The 18,445-nt window shown below is 34.9% G+C and overlaps 1 protein-coding gene across 3 annotated transcripts in view; it reads left to right on the forward strand.

Annotated features, from left to right (window-relative positions):
* The window catches only part of LOC145788649 (transcription initiation factor TFIID subunit 4b-like), a 52,963-nt gene extending 34,799 nt beyond the window's left edge, over window positions 1–18,164 (forward strand). For 2 of the 3 annotated variants that reach the window (XM_082873965.1, XM_082873966.1), the window contains exon 14: window positions 17,714–18,164. In XM_082873965.1, the coding sequence (XP_082730091.1) occupies window positions 17,714–17,886 (173 nt within the window). In that variant the 3' untranslated portion in view covers window positions 17,887–18,164. Of the gene's footprint in view, window positions 1–15,705; window positions 15,825–17,713 lie in introns of all 3 variants that reach the window. The other variant, XR_014332438.1, reaches the window with a different exon arrangement.
* Window positions 18,165–18,445: the final 281 nt, after the last annotated feature.

Below are 18,445 nucleotides of genomic sequence, written 5' to 3' on the forward strand. Positions count from 1 at the left end.
AAACACAAGCAAGCAGAGCACAGGCTTGGTTGGCTCAGTTTTAATTCAATATGACTTTGTTTTTATATAAATGATGTTATTTAATTAAACCGAAGACAAGAAATGCAATCCCAGATTATATATATATATTTAATGTGAATCAATATAATTATTATATACATCACAATAGTTGCATTGCAAGAATTTCCGTTACGCCCGAGAACATAAATCAGTTACATATTTGAAATGCAAGAACAAAATTTCACTAACCCAAACAAATATATACACAAAATTTCACTAACATAAACATATTTTGCAAATCTATTAAGAAAATTTTTTAAATTCATAGATCCACTGATTTTGAGTGGTAATCGAATGACGAGTGACCAAAAATAGACAAATTGAAGCATAAATGCAAACACAAAGAGGGATCTACCAGTTTTTTGTGGCGTCGAAGCTTATCGAAAGGGTGGCGTCGTTGTTGGTGGCATCGTCATTGTTAGTTGAAGCTTATCTCCGCCGTTCTTCAAAGTTCAACTCTCCTGAACAAATGAAATGAGTCTGAGAGAGAGATAAGGTAGGGTTTTCTTTTTCGATTTAATCTAATGATCCACATAAAAGATGCTAATCCAAGGGTGAAAGACCAGCCAAAAAAAATAAAAAATTAAAATAAAGGAGAACTTTTTTATTTAATTTTTATATATATTATATAATTTTTATAATATATTAAATTCAATTCGGGTTCAGGTTGCTCGGGTTGGCCACTGATTCTGCCCAAGCCCGGTCCGAATTACAATTCGGGCATCAAAAATCTGCCCAAGCCCGTCCAAATTACAAAATATAGTTGCCCAAGCCCTAAAAAAACTCGGGCTGGGCTCGGGTTGCTAGGGTTGAGCCAGCCCGAGTTGCACTCCTACTCCCGATTGTGTCGCGAGCGGTGACAAAAATCACAATAAAGCTTATCCTTGTCATCAGAAGAATCACCAGACTGACCCTTATCAAGTTTCTTGCCACCAAACGTAAATCCCTAGGAATAGTAGAAAAAAGAACTAAACTCTCCGTGGGACTGCGGGTGTAGCATAACCTCGCGTATGCTTGCCTCGTGCTGAACATAAGCAAACACCTCTTGCAGAAATGGAAGTGGCTCTCTACCCAAAATTTGGATATGGAGTTGATCATACTTGGGATTTAACCCAGCAAGAAACTCAATAATCCGTTCTTGCTGAATCAACTTTTGCAATCTCAATGCATCTGCGGCACTAAACATCGCAAGTGTCTGATAGCGATCCAATTCCTTCCATAAAGCACGAAGGGTATGGAAAAAAGTGACAACAGTAGAATCCCGCTGCTTAGTATTGTGAATTCTACACTTGAATTCATATACTTGTGCCATATTTTCCTTCTTAGAGTAAGTCTGTGCAGCCACATCCCAAATCTCCTTTGCCGTGTCCATGAACAAATAATCACCACTGATTTCAGCCTCCATTGAGTTAAGAAGCCAAGACATAATTGTGGAATTCTCAATATCCCATTGATCGTAAAGTAGGTCATCATCCTTTGGTTGCTGTACCTTTTCTGTCACATACCCGATTTCCCCCCTGCTTTTGATAGATAACTTGGCGGATTGAGATCAAGACAAGTAATTACAGCCATTAAGCTTCACAGTGGTAGTCTGTAAAGTGGGATTATTTGTAACAGTGTGACGAGCAACACTAGCCGGTTGTTGAGAAACCACACTTTCTTCCGACATGATTATTTAGTAATTGAATAAAGAATCACCCATCAATAAGGAAACACCCAGCAGCAAGAAAGAACAAAAAACAGGGACTGTTGTGTGCCAAACAGAGTAAAAACAGCTCCAGAAAACATACCCGACAGTCACAAAATACCTTCAAACCATCAAAAACACCATACCACTTGTCAAAGCCCCGGGGTAATAAGGAAACTGTCCCAGTCGGTCCCCTCTAAGCTGAAGAAGACAGGATTTATGCACTGGAAAAGCTGCTGTGGTTGTTTTGGCAAAAAAGGGCCATTTTGCCGAAAAAGAGAAAAATTTGGAAAACCCTAGTAAGGCTTCTCCAATGAAAAAAACGAAAAAAGGTAGTATGAAAGAGCATTGAAAAACGAGCCTGGGAAGATTTTTTTTTTTTTTTTTTACCGTAATACGTATTCTTCAGTCCCGAAAAAGACCGTTGGACCATGGTTTGGCTTTGATACCATGAAGAATTGAATAAAATAATAAAAGAATGAAGAGAGAAAGAAAAGAGAGGAGAGAAACAGCCATAGAAGGAAAGAGATAATGAGAACATTTGGGTTCTCTTCCCTATTCTTTATTATTTATACTTATAATGAAAATTACAACACTGCCCTTCTCACTAACACAACCAACAATTAGAATCATATGGTACTCAACTTTGGAATCCATCACTTCTACATCATGTAAATTACAACATAAAAAGCCATTTGTTGGTATGAGCACGAGTGCATTTATTTGGCGGATATCAGTTTCATAGTAACTATTTTTATCTGGGTTTCAGTTGGATACAATACAATATTGATACACATGGGCCATGCTGCTTGGTATAGACTTTTGTGATATGTAATGTATAAGCTCTACTTAACACAATGTGAAAAGCTTGTTAGATAGAACATAATGATAGTGGTATTTTCCTATATGTGTTATCGTATTGACATTAACCAAAGACTGATGTAGGACAATTAGGGAGACCCACAACAGTGGGCTTTTGGGGCTGATTTGACACTGTTTTAGCTGCTGTTATGAGGCTGTGAACAGTGGATTCGTGATCAGTATTTTAGGCTGTTGAAAGTGCATAAAATAAAAGAGGGAAAGAAGAAGAAGAAGATAGGCTTAGGAATCACTCCTAAAATTCTTTAGGCATCACACCTAGAGTTTGATTGCATCACACAATCCATAAGAAGCTTCAAAAGCTCTTGAATTCTATAAAATATCAACTCTATTAAATTATAAGCATTATATGGCTTTATATAGAATTAGGAGACTTCCTAAATCAACTATAACAAAAAAAGGATACTATCATAATATCTCTGACTTCAAAAACTAAAACTAATTAAATAATTTCACCCACAAGATGACTCATGGCCGACCCACACAGCCCATATTCGAAAATTTTGCAAATTATCAAAATACCCTTAAGCTTAAAATCCTAAAAAATATAAATATAATTATAAAATAAGACTAATAATATTAGAAACATAATTATAGAAGATTTCTATCAATTTCTCTATGAAATCATGTCAATGTCGAAATGTCATCGTTTCTTTAAATTTAGCCTTCCTTGAGTTTTTTATATTCTGCATCATTCTCCGTTGGTTGGAAAAAACTTGACCTCGAGTTTTGAAGCGTTGGACTATAAGAAATCATAAACTTTGAAATTGCATTCATGGCTTTACATTAATATCTTCAAGTTGGCAGCATTGTTTATTCCTCATTTTCGATAGTAATGGAATCAATATGATATTTTTAGCTCTAAAGCTAAATTTTTCTGTAATAACAAAATCAATTGAAGTAAAAGGTGAACTCTTGAATTGATCTAAGTGTTGAATTGCCCCATCATCCATGCAATTCTCTTTTGGCTTTGCAATATGTTGCTTACAATCAATTTGAATGTTACCTCTTGCATCAATGACCAGGGATTCAATATTCTCAACCTTTACCTCAACCAAAATGTTGTCATGCAATTCAATTTTGCAATTCTCTTGTGACTTTGGTATGGTATGTGTTGGACATTAGTTATGGGTAGAGGCTCATTAGATGAGTTTGTTGGCACCACATCAGAAAATTTAGGTAACACATTAGTGACCTTTAAAGGCATATTTTGCTCCGAATCAGCCTTTTCTTGCTTTAATTTTTCATCCTATACAGCTTTTATGGTATCCAAATTTCAATTTGATCTCTAGCTTCTTCTTGAACAATTTGAGAATTCATTTGTATGCTTTTATCTTATGAATGGGACCCTTTTTATTCTTAATAATCTGGTCTTCTTTTGTTTTGGGCAAAATGTAATTGTTTTCTTTCACTTTTGACTTCAGTTGCGCATCTTTGACGACAATTTTTGGTTTTGGTCCTACTTGTGATGCATTTCTAACACAATTTGGTGGTGGTTGTAGCAATCCTCCTTCTGTAGTTGGCTTAAAAACTGTAGATTTCTCCCTAATTTTATGAAAAACTCAAATTGCATATAACCGTTTCAATAGCATCTTCAAGGTCTTCCAAATGTGCATGAGACATCTCTTCTTTAATTACAGATCTCAACTCACTTTTGAAACGAGCAATAGTCCTCTGTTCACTTTCTACCACTCCTGATTTAATAAAGAATTCCTTGTATTTTATTGCATAATCAATCACACGCATATAACCTTGCTTAAGAGTATACAATTGATCAAGAAAATCATCTTGAAAATCCCTCAGCTGGTTTTTTTGCTCTTAGAAGCGCTTTACGCTCTTCCCAAGTTAATCCACTAGTATAGGATCCCTCACAATGTGAAAACATCATGGCGGAACCTCAAGTTCTGATACCTAAATTGATGTAGGACAATTCGGGACAGCCACAATAGTGGGCTTTTGGGGCTGATTTAACATTGTTTTAGGGGCTGTTATAAGGCAGTGAACAGTGGATTCGTGAACAGTGTTTTAGGCTGTTTAAAGCGCCTAAAATAAAAGAGGGAAAGAAAGAGAAGGAGAAGAAGAAGATAGGTCTAGGAATCACTCCTAGAATTCCTTAGGCATCACACCTAGAATTTGATTACGTCACACCATCCATAAGAAGCTTCAAAAGCTCTTGAATTCTATGAAATATCAACTTTATTAAATTATAAGCTTTACATGACTTTATATAGAACTATGAGATTTGCTAAACCAATTATAACAAAAAAAAATGAAACTATTATAATATTTTTGACTTTCAAAACTAATCTAAGAATAAATAAGGAAAAAAAAAAAAAGACTAAATAACTTTACCCACAAGACAACCCATGTTCAAAAATTCTGCAAATTAGGAAAATACCCTTAACCTTAAAATCCTAGAAAACACAAATATAATTACAAAATAAGACTGATAATACTAGAAATAGAATTATAGAAGATTTCAATCCGACCAAATTGATGCAGGACGGCAAATGTAAGGGCTGCAATGCTGAATTCTGTGGGGTTTTTTTTTTTCGTTGTGGTTTCAAGATGAAAAGTAATGGGAAATTTAGGGCTTCTATTAGTGTATGGAAGAATTAGGTTTAGGGTTTAATGTAACAAGAAGGAAGAATGATTTTTGGGACTGTTTTGGGTGCTGTGAACAGTACCCCGTGAATAGTAATTAAGCTGTGGAAGTGCTGAAATTTAAGGAAGAAATAAAAGAAAAGAAAAGAAGATAGGTCTAGGCAATGTTTTGAAAATCAGACTGGACCGGCCGGTTGAACTGTCGATTGGTCTAGGCTCTGGTCCGGACATACTCACTTAACCGTTCTCACTTGAAAACCGGTCATTTTAAGCTAAACCGATGAGATTCGTGGTTAAACCGGTAAAACGAACGACCGGGTGTGGGTTGGATCAAACCGGTCTAGTTTACTATATATGGTCTAACATTGAAAAAGTTGGTGCTAGGAGGAGTTGAATCTAGCACCTTAAGCTCTAAGAGAGCATGAATTTCCACTATGCCACCATGGCTCTTTGTTAATATATATGAGATGTATAATATTTATAGTATTCAAAGTAATTTCTGTCAAAAACATATATAATTAATATTTTTACAACAATATTAATATAAAAATTGTATAAACATATATATTTGATAAATATATATCTTAAATTATAAAAGATATTTTAAATAAATAAAATGTAAAAATATTTTAAATGAATGTATTTTATTTATTTAAATTATTAAAATATTTATAAAATAATTATAGTATCATGGTTCGATTCTGGTTCAATTCTGGTTCAACTCGATGGTTGAACCGGTAACCCATTCACCCAATCTCTTTTCCGATTCGCTCACTGGTTCGGTTTTTAAAACATTAGGTCTAGTCATCGCACCTAGATTCAATAGGTATCACACCTAGGGTTAGAGTTGCATCACACAAACCCAAAGAGGCTTCAAAACTCTTAGGATCCTTTAAAATATCAACTCTATTCAATTATAAGTATTACACGACTTTATATAGAACTAGGAGACTTCCTAAACCAAAAAAAAAAAAATTATTATAATATCTTTGGCTTCAAAAACTAATCTAAGATTAAATAAAAAACAAAAACAAAGACTAATTAAATAACTTCACCTACAAGACGATCCATGGGCGATCCACACAACCCATATTTGAAAATTATGGAAATTAACAAAATATCCCTAAGCTTAAAATCCTAGAGAATGTAAATATAATTATAAAACAAGACTCTAATAATACTAGAAACATAGTTATAGAAGATTTTGATAAGTTTCTCAATGAAATCATGTCAATGTCCAAATGTCATTACTTCTTTAAATTTAACCTTCCTTGAATTTCTTATACTTTGCATCAAAGACACTATTGGCTTGAATATTTTTTTTAATATTCCAAAAATATTTCCCCCATAATTTACACATTATTTGTTATGTATGAGACTTTCCACTTATCTGACTTTTCCACTTATCTGACTTCCCGAATCCCCTTCCATATTTTTTGCAATTTATTTGTTCTTCTCCCTTTATATTCTAGAAAAAAATACAAAAATCTAGACTTCTGAAGGGAGATGCCATTTGGGTTGTTCCCGTTATTTTGAGGCTATCATGTTGGTCACGTTTAAATAATTCCCATAACTCCTAAAATTTTGCAACTGAGGGAAACCTTTCTTAACTGCTTCAATTGTAAATTATGTGATGACTGCTCGTCAACCTCTCTCAATTGCTTGAGTTGTGAACTATTATAGATTGTCAGATTTCAAGCACACACATAGCGTGTACCCTCTTGTAAATGATAATGAATACGTACACATACACATGCATGTGTGAGAATTATTTGTCCATTTAAAATCATCAAGTCTAAGATTTTCTTGTCACATTAAATCCGGTATTTGCTGGTTTTTAAAGCTAGACCATTGGCCAACCTGTAGAAAAAAGTAATGATAAAATGGTGGTCGATTGATCATACAAACTACGTTACACGGACTCTTTAGTTTTTGGGAGGTACCCGTGTTGACATGACACGACACGACACAGGTACGGGTGCAGGATACGACTCTTTACAAATGGACATGGGAGAAGAAACAAAAGAGGAGAGAGCAAGGAGAGAACATGGTCGCCGACTTCAAAGGGGCAAAACATCAATCCCTCTGTCGTTGACTTCGATCCCTCTGGTCACGTCCTTCGACTGTCTTTGTCGACTTCGACTTCGTATAGCGTGCTTTGACTTCGACTTCGACTTCGTCTTCGTCTTCGACAAGCACGACTGTAAGCCCCTCTCACTCTGTGTCACGTCTCTCTCTCTCCCTCTCTCCCTCTCCCTCTCTCCCTCTCTCTCGTCCATTCCACCGACATTGATCTGCCTCTTGATCTACCCCTTGCTCTCTCTTTTATTCTTTATTTATTATATTTCATCCCTCTATTTTATTATTTTTATAAAAATATTTATAAAAAAAAAAATTGGGTTGAACGGGATAAATAAAATAAAATTTTGGGCCTACTAAAATTTGTGCCTCTTAAAATTTTGGCCAACAAATCTTATAATATCATGGGCTGTTATGTATCTAATTTATATGTTTGGTCCATAAATTATATATAAAAAAAATTTATTGGGTTAACTTTTTAACTCATGTTTATATAAAATATATATTTAAGAAATAATTATTTGACGTACCCCGTATCCGTATCCTGATTTAGATCCGTATCCACGTACCCTCATTTTAAGTTTTGGGGTGTCTGACCCTTAGATATACACCCGCATCCGATACTCGCACCCGAGTCCGTGTAACATAGCATGCAAACATCCTGAGTCATACATACACTAATATATCAAATGAGGGGAAATTACATTGACACCTAGGAGCTTGTATTTTGCACACCAAAAATAAAGAACTAACTGTCACCTCAATTTTGTAGAATAGTAGCAAGTTTAAGTTGTGTAAATCTTAGAAATCAATTCTTAATTAATTCGAATAAAAGAATAATTGTTTTTATCTACATTAGCTTAAAGCAATTATAAAAGGGAAATAAAATGAATTGGATTTCAATTAAAGATGAGTTTGGGGTTTAGATTCCGCCACTAATCACGTTACGAGTAATTAATGTATTGAAATCTAGTAAATCATCGATTTGGATAATAGGGGACATACTGGGGCTACAAGCCTCAGTATCATCATCAAGAGGATGTGTATATTTAAATCGCAGACACGAATCATCTTCGGTTAACATGAATCGTCCACACTAAACTAGGGCTTCATCCAGATCCTAAGAGAGTGGAATCTTCAAACATTGAAAAAAAAAAATGCCATGGATTGATGATTGGGAGCACCTCTCTAGGTTGAAGCCGCCTTTTCTAGGTTTTCGGCTACCCTTTTTGAAGTTGGAGAACCTTATCTACAAGACACACAAACTGGTCAAATTTTTAGAAAGAACTTTTAGGCCCTCCAAACTACACTTTATAGTCAACAACTCAACATTACTTGATGGTAGTACGTTTACGAAGAACATTTAGGCCCTCCGAACTACACTTAATAGTTAAGAAATAAATATTGATGGTAGTGTTTTTAGGAAGATCGAATCCCTACACTAAAACGGCGTGATTGGGAAGCTTTTGCATGCTTTACTAAATACTTGGAGAACTTCAATTCGAGCCCGACAGTAAGCTTTGAAGATTTGAAGTGAATAGAACAAAGAAAGCACAATCCATGAGGTTTGGAGAAGACAGACTGAATTTGATGAATCTCGCTATCAGAGCCACTCATCCAATATCGGATTGATGTGATTCAAGTGGCATTGGAAAGAAGACTTAAAGGGCTACAACTTTGTGTGAAATACAAATTTTGAAATTTGGACATTTATAAGGATAAAATTTGCCCTCAAGAATCTACTGTTGTAAAAATCCACATGAGCAAAACTATTTTCCGCAAGAGTAGATTTCCCAGACTTATTCAAAAAATTTCCAACTTTCCATTGGCCAAATCCGCACATGCAGAAGTTAGGTTCCGCACATGCAGAAAAATATGCAAATTTAGGTTTCTAAAATTCAATTTTGATCAAGTAACATTGAGTTCTTGAATATAAAGTGTAGTTTGAAAGGTCTAAATGTTTTACATTTTGACTCATCTCACACCCCCAACATGCACTTTGCTAGTTCTTGAGCAAATAAAAAAAATACAGGGAAGAAAACTAAACTAAATTATCCTAGGCCACGTTCGTAGGGTTCACAATTGCATTTAACGTATGCAACGAACCTTTTAACTACAAGGGGGCTTTTTGTTGCAACTTAAAGGAGCTGATTATAGCTTATTTTAATTCGGGAGTATGTGTCAGACTGTTTGGTGTAACTTCTGGTTATAGTTTATTAGGCAGAAATAATTTAAATAAATTGAAAAAAGTTGATTATCTAGAAGCTGGGAGAGGGGTACTTTTGGCCTTTGTTTTCCAATTATTAGCTTTTAGCTTACAACAAGATGCACCAAACAACCCCAAGGTTACGCAATTAGATGAGTGTTCATATAGAGGGGAACACCCTAGGCCAATGCTGCTCATGTTCAGCACTAAACAAGGAGAGAAAGAAATGAATAAAAGGAAGGAAAGAAGAAAGAAGAAAGACTTTCAAGTTTTTCACACAACTTTGAGGTAACGATATACTTCAACTATTGTCCATCTTGAGATATATGTTTAGTGCTGAAAATATGTAGATAACGTGAACTAAAAATAAACCAAACCAAACCAAACTAAACCAAGCCTTAAGTTTCATCAAATAGGACCGGCTACATGAATCCTTCTTCTCCACTTGACTCTATCAAATGCCATTTGGTTAGTCAAACCAAAGAGTTTTATATTTCTAATTACTACACTAGCCCATGTCAATCTAGGTCTGTCCCTTCCTCTAACACTTCCCTACTGTTATTGTATTATATCTCTTCACTACTACCTTAATTGGTCTCTATTGTATATGACCAAACCATCTCAATCTATTCTCTTTCAGCTTATCTACAACACTCATCTACCTTAGCATCCTCATCTCAGCAACACTTATCTTATCTACATGTTTCTTAGTTTCCCAACATTTTGTCTCATACATCGCTAATCTAATAGCTGTTCTATAGAACTTTTCTTTTAATCTAGTGAGTACTCATTTATTGCACAGTACCTAAGACGCACTAACACGATAATCTATTCTAGTGCTTCTTTACAAGTTTCCAACTTAGTGTTAACTTGTTCTCTAGTTTCAGCCACTAATACGCTATCATCTACAAAAAGCATACACTTCTACATCATCCTGAATATTTCTTGTCAACTCATCCATAACTAAAGCAGAAATATAAGGACTTAAGGTTGATCCTTGGTGTAACCCCACGGTATAGAATCATCATGCTAGGTGTGATTAAAACTTGAATATGAGTCACTCTTGTGTAGGTATGCCATAACTCTCTTTCTTAAACTTGTTTCTTTGTACTAACTGGCCCCCCACGTGTGCGCGTGGGGGTCGCGGCATTGTTGATTTTGTCATTTTAGCACATTATTGTATCACAATGTTATATAATTTAAAAACAATGTTATATAATTTTATTTTTTATCTGATTTTTTCACATTTAAACACAAAGCAATGAGATTCATATTCATAAATGCATATAAGACAGACTCACTTGTGTCTAAAAGTGAAAAGTGAAAAGAAGAGGTAAAAAATGTAATCTACATGGAACATTTTCCATTAGAGCAGAAACTTTAACTTTGATTAACTTCCCTAATTCATCAACCTAACTTTACGATCAAAACAACTTATCTCAATTTCTAAGTGGCAAATAAACATTTAAGTATACAAAATTGAGCATAAAACTGTATCATGATGTAGGGGCTTAACGAATGTAAATGAAATTATGTACTAATTTTGTTAAAAGAAGTTGCAAGTAAAATCATGTGTGACTTTCGAAAGAAAAGTGGCCCACAGCAAATAGATATTCTTATGTGGTTAGTACACTTGCAAACTATTCAATAATCAATACCTTAAATGAGAATGATAATTTAATTTTAAAAATAGATCGTTCACTTCTTCTCCTTCTTCTTCTTTTTCTTCTTTTGTTTGTTTGTTTGTTTGTTTTTTTTTTTTTTTGCAGAAAAATTTTATAAAATCATGGACCGTGTTATTGAATTAATGTAATTTTTTTTATGAATAATTTACATGGATAGTTGAACAAAATAAACTATTCATATCATAAATGAGACATGTGGTGACTCTCAAATGACTTAATAGCACCACCAGTCCACACTGGAAAAATGCCTACCTAAAACAAAATACACAATAATTTATTACTATGAGGTTTATCCAGTAATGTGAATTCAACAATCCAATATGTGGCTTGGAATATAATCAAATAATAGACTAAGACTAACTACAAAATCATTTCAACTGCGCTGCCTAGATAGCAAGACTTGTGCATAGGAATCGGTAAGGATTCAAATGGAATATGAAACAAGTAATAATTGAACGCCAACTCCCAGTATTCATATCAAAGACTCAACATAGACATTCCATGTTTTAGTTTATTGACCAAGATAAAATAAAGTTGCAAATAATTCTCTTCCATTTGTTTGCTTCAACAATGGAAAAAAGTACACACAGAATTATTTAAGTTGTACATTTTTTCTTTCAATTACCAAAGATGAAAATTCCAACCTTGGAATATTTTATTGCTTTGTTTCTGGAAGTGGTCAGTATAATAAAACCATTCAATTATCTATTTGTTTTTATTGTCTACATGCATGGGTTTTTGACTAATCCTCTCCGGTTCGATCTCTGTTTGCAATTCGAAACATCATATATACCAGTATGATATGAATGAAGTGATTCTAAAAAACTAATTTAAAATATAAATAAATAAATAAATAAAACTTAAAACAAAAAAAAAAAAAGAAAAAAGAAAAAATAAGTTGCGGTGGAACGGCGAACTCATCTGAAAGAATGGTTTTGATGGAGATAATGCATCCTACAGCCCTCTTCTCTTTTCTGGTTGAGAACGGCGAACATAGAGTGGCAACGGGGACAAGAATGCAGGTGAGCACTGACGAGTTGGAAAAGAATACTACATATTCTTATGCAAGCGGTGGAAGCTTCTGGGAGACCAACATGTGGGCTTCTAGCTGGACACTGTAGACTTCTCCTCAAACCACTTGGAAGGACAATGTTTTGTTATATTTAAGGTTTACATCTATCAAAGGGACTATAAAGTCTAACGAAGGGACCACATGGGTCTAACATTAGAGATTTCTATAAATCCAATAATCGAAGGGCCGTGGTATTATATCCCCCATGCAGGGCCTCACTAAAGGATGCCACAAATACATTTAACAAAAAGGAACTTCATTCATTCATATAAAATAATATTTCATAAACATCATTAAGCAAGTTTCAAAATACATTTCGAATATATCTTTATAGAGATATTACTCATAGTGGGCTTGAACGAATGCTAGACTTTGGGTGTCCAACCTACACAAAACACATAACAAAAATACATTGAAACATACCAATCGAACAAATACCTATTACCTAATCCAGTTCCTTAGATGGATTTATAGCTTCCTATTTCTCTAATTAGGCTTAAACAATGCCTAAGAATGCTTAAAAGAATGAGAGCAAAAATATGCACGAGTATGTCTTTCAAAAGTGGTTGAAAATAGAGTGTTCGTTCGAGTGGCTAGCTGAAGCGGTCTGCATGGTCTACAAAAGTACCGGATGGTCTCTATGTAGGCTCGAGTGAATACTTGATCGCTTGAGTAGAATGCAAAGAAAAACTGAGTTAGCTCAAGCGGACTCTTGGTCGCTCGAGCTATGAACAAAGCTCTGCAAAAATACTGGATGATCTCAAAGTGTGCTCGAGCGGTAACTTCATTGCTCGAGCGATGAGGTTGAATTCTGGGTTTTCAAAACTGGAACTTGAGTTCCAAAACATGAGTTCAAAGTTCAAAAGCTTGCATGGCTGGTACAAACACATGAAAACACTTTGAAAAACATGAATACATAACCAATTTGACGTCATTAACTCAAAACACCATGGATTTGACAAAACTGAACTCAAAAACTTCATGCATGTAAAGAATTGTTTTCAAATTCTTTTCAAAGCTTTCAAAACATGAAATTAAACCTTTAAAACTTGTAATTCTTTGATGCATATAATCTTCAACTCCCAAATTCAACATAGATGATAAAATTCATGCTATAAATGATGAATCATCACATATTCAACCATGCATGTACCTATAACTCAACTATCATCATCTCCCTATCAATTTCTTTCTAATAACTCATATTTAACTTCAATTTCTTCACGAGTACAGAAGCTAAATAGATAATCTACATGAATTAGGGTTCAATTTCATACCTAGAGTCTTTAACTTGAAGAATTCTTGCAAAATCTTGACTTACTCCTTTCATTCAACAAAAACAAGCCTTCCTCTATCTACTACTCTCTCTCTCTCTCTCTCTCTCTATATATATATATATATAAACTTCTCCAGCACAAGTGATACAAAATGAGTTCAAACCCTCTTCTATATAGGTCAAATTAGATTAGGCTAATTAAACAAGCTTGAGGTTAATTAATCCCACTTATATCTAGTTGATTATTTCTAATTATTTTTAATCTGAATCAAATTTTAATTAAACTCCCCAAAAGACTCTAAATATTAAGTGAAACTAATTAAAGTCACTAATTTCGGTTTCTGAATTCATCTAAACTTTCAATTCCTGATTTGTACCAGACATTCTAACAGATATCCCGTAATTTAGACAAATACATACAAATTAAGTACATAACACACATTTAAACATTCAAATTTCACATAATAATATAAATGCAATATTGATATGCATGTTGGGTCGTCACATAACTGCCATGCTATGACCACATGGCTGATATCTAGAAGAGCCAAAAGTCGCCACCCTACAAATTCAGACATCAATTGGTTAATCAGAAGCACAATAGGAAGTCAAGACAAATTTCGCTGCTTGCAAAAATAGATTTCAGCACATACGGCATCAACATGAGGGCAAGCGATGTGTACAACAATCCATCTTTTGAGCAGGGGCACATTTGGATTCTCAGTATTTAGCCCGGGTAGAAGAGTCATTGCAAAAGCAACAGGATGAGTTGTAAAGCCTTCATCACTGAAAATATATATGTACTAATAGTACACCTGTGTTATGCATGGGAATTCTTGTTAGATAAAAAGAAATAGACATAATTTTTTACTTTAAATATGTTTATCTTAATTTTTTTAAACAATAAGTAATATTTAGACTTCATTTTAAGTTACTTATCTTTATTTTATAACCTCAAAAAGGAGAATGTGAAATTTATTATTTTTTTTAAGAATTTTTTTTTTCTTTTAATTTTTTTAATTATTTTTTATTTTTTATGTTAATGTGCTAGAGAATTAAATGAAATGACCCTTTGGACAAAGTATTGGTTTGCCTCATCATTTGGTCATGCGGAGTCTGTCAGCAGTCTCACACCTCACCGCCTTGGACGAAGGCTCCAGTAGAAAGATGATGGCAATTTCGTCAATATGATCATTGCGAGTAGTTTTGAAATTCTCTACCTTCATGAGGAAATTTTTTAGAGAAAGTGTGTTAGAATGCAGGATGCGTTAGGATGGAGTTCTACACTTTTTATATATGTTATAGATATGCATTCTTGTTTCCAAGTTGGAGCAGCATATTATTTGCAGCATATTATTGTATATTAGCTTCATGTGGTTTAGTATTTGAGAATCTATGCAAATGCATGGCACTTCATTCATACTGGGCAAATCTACAACACTGTTCCAGACCTATTTCGCCTCGTCAATGCTCGAATTGCCCCTCTAAGATATTGGTTCGTCCAACAAACGTTCAAAGATTTCCAAGTAGAAAGAGTATTAATCAAGTACTCTTCTAAAAGGAATTCTAAGAATTCCATGGGCGCAAACCACATCCCAGAAGTTTAATCTCATACCCATTTGGTCACATAATCACATAAGTCACGCAAGCAAACAAGCGTCCCATCCTAGCATAGTAACCTATTGTGACAAAAGCCACATCCCACGAGCCCAATGTATTCAAAACAAGGTTTTAGGCCTAGAAGCACAGGCACTTCTAAGATGTGGTGTGTCCGTCAGACACTTACACTCGTTGGACACTTCCCAACGTGTGTTTGACACTAATCAAAACATCTCTTATTTTTTAAAAAGTTTTTTAATCTCAAACACTCTTCGGACACTTGGAGAACACACACGTGTCCATCGATTATACATGCATGAAACTAATTATAAGTTTAAATTAAATAACTTAGGATACAATAATAAAAGAAAAACAGTGTAAATTATAAAACTAAGTGTTATATTGTATTTTTTTTTTTATTATCTTTGAATGATATATTCATATATATGACATATAATAGATATATAAAATTATATATTCCGTCTGTGTTCCCTGCATATTGTGTCTTGCTTTTTTTGAAAATTGGTGTTAGTGTGTTCGTGTTGTCATATTTCTTAGGTTTTAGGTATTAGAGGTGGTTGAATGTGGATCTCTGGGAAAATGGCTAGCACTTCAGTGGCCAAGGATCGCCAGAGGCTGCAAGGGAGAAAGACCAAGGCAATCATATAGAAAAAGAGGTTGGCAGTGATAGACCTTGAAAACATAAGTTATGAGATTGCTTTGTTTAAACTATGCTAGTGTTGTGTTGCTAACTATGTGAATGGATACCCTTTTATAAGCTTCCGACAGGTGGTGAGTTGCCCTTAACAAGCTTATTGTTGCGTCCTACGATTCATACATTGGGAAGACTACATCATAGGAGCTACAAAGGTAAATATGATATCTTGGGAGGTGTATTATCATGGCATGCAACAGGCATGAGTAGGTCAATGTTCCCTCTCTAAGACTGGTCAAAGAGAAGCCGTCTTCCCTGGGGAGACAACCAAGCAACCTGGACGAACCAGTGATCCTAACCTTCAATCCACAATCCTGCAATGATCCCAAGCAACGGATGCAGGCTCTGCTCCCAGCCTAGGCTTCCAAGTGATGGCCATCATAGTAGTGAGCAAAGTGAACCCAACTTGGGGAGTGAGTGCATAGAGGAGACATAGGCAAGCCAAAGGTCAGGCTATGTTGCAATTGAGTTAGAGTGATTGAGAGGAGGTGATCACTCCTGGGTGTTCCTCAATGTTGGCAACATGTTCATCTTGGTCTTTTAGTTTCTTCAAGCATTGCAGCAGTTTCATGCTTTTACTCATTATTATCTTCCTCGATGATGTGATATCTTCCTTCATAGCCTCATGATCTTTTGATAAGGCTTCAAATTTTGGAACCCAATTCAGCTTTAGTCAAAATTGTAGTAAAGAAAATGATCTTAACAACAAATTGGTGCAATAGGATCTTGAAGCTCTAATTCTAAACTGATGTAGGACAGTGTAAGCACAACCCACAGGCAGCTTGATAGATTTTCAAAACAAAGGCTATTTAAGGGCTTAAACAGTGAGTAATGGGGTTTTAATGGTTAAGTTGAAGGCTAATACGTAGAAGAAGGGATTATGATTGATTTGGGGGTGATTGGATAGGGTTTTGGGATGGAAAAGTGCACTTTCTGAGGTCTGTGAATAGTAACTTGGATATGTGTCCAAAGAAGAAAAAGAGAAGACGGAGAAGAAAAGAGGGAAAGAGGTGTTTCACCCTCGCAAGGGTTAGGCAATTTCATGCAAACACAATCTCAAATTCTCATAATATCAATTTCATTGAATCATTGAGATTATATATATATATATATATATATAGGGTAAAGACTCCTGTACAAAAACTAGGACTGAAATTTCTTTCCATGCTCGCCATCACTTGTAAAGCAACAAACACGAGTAGATACAACACAAACTAAGTTTGCTTGTGCTGCTATTGTTTTAGGGTTTAGGGTTCGCATTGCAAACTAAGTTGTTTACAAAGCAAACAGGTGGTGCTATTTATTTTTCACTAAATCCTTGATTTACTAGAACTGCACATATTTTGTCTTCACAACCAACCCAACTAATTCGAATTTTGTAATCCTTTTGTTTTCTTTGCCTAATTACTTGTGCTGAGGGGGTCCAATTAGTTTTAGGGGCCTTGGTGATCCCATGAAAGACGCTAGGTGAAAGCCAAGGGGTTTACTTTAAATGCTTCTCTCTTGGCCTTTAATACTGACCTCACCCCACTCCCTGCGCCCTGTGATTTCATATCTTTTCTATTTTTAGACAAGAAGAATAATTTTTACAGGTACTATTGTTGAAAGGGGGAGGTATTGTAACTAATAACTATGTATTGTTAGACAGAAGATTCTTAATTGATGATCTCTCAAAATAGCTCATGGCATGTTCTTGCCTCGTTGAACATTTTATGTACAATGTTGACTATTTGTATTTCTAATGAATTAAACAGAGCCATTTTTGTGGTAAGTAAAATTTCTAGGTATGATAACTTGGCATTGCATGATTTGTTGCACATGATCTGATTTTAACACATGCTCTCTCAATAGGTATGAATAGAAAATTAGCAAGGAATCAAGTTGTGGTGCCTCAAACAAAAGTAGCCCGTACTATCTCCACTAAGGATGTGATTGCTGTCCTTGAAAGGGAGCCTCAGATGTCAAAATCAACACTGATATATCGCTTGTATGAAAAAATGCGTGCTGAAGCTGTAGCTGAATAACCATGGGTGCATCATGGTCTCAACAAGATCTTCAGCTCGAGCACATGCAAGTCTTGCAAAAATGTGATTCCAATCTGCTGCACATGATTATGATTATTCTTTTTTTGTTCATTTGTGTAATTTGTGTGCAGTTCAGAGTACTGGAAGGAAGATTGCTAGTTTCAGCTTGTAATGCTGATGCAACTAGGTTCTCTATAACAAATGTGATGTCATCTGTTGTTTATTAGTGTACTATTGTATGTCTAATAACAAGTTATGCAGTTTCTTTCCGTGGTTAACCTTTATGTTTGAGTTGTGGCTAGTAAGTAGTCAGTACAACACTGGAAGTCCTGGGTGGGAAGCTGGCTGCAAGTTCTGATAGTGATCCATTTTGTTTTGTTGGTAATCTGTTTTGCTGAGTTTGATGAACTGATATGTTTGTCTGTTTTGCGGGTGATCTGTTTTGCTGCTAGGGGTATGTTGGGTGATTCTGGGATGAATTTTGGGGTTATTGTCCCTTGGTTGTGCTCTGTTTGTGTGTGATCTAAGCTAAGGTTCAAGTATGCATTATGAATTGGTT

This window comes from Camellia sinensis, chromosome 6, assembly GCF_055761805.1.
Source record: "Camellia sinensis isolate YWXY chromosome 6, ASM5576180v1, whole genome shotgun sequence".
NCBI classification, from domain to species: domain Eukaryota; kingdom Viridiplantae; phylum Streptophyta; class Magnoliopsida; order Ericales; family Theaceae; genus Camellia; species Camellia sinensis.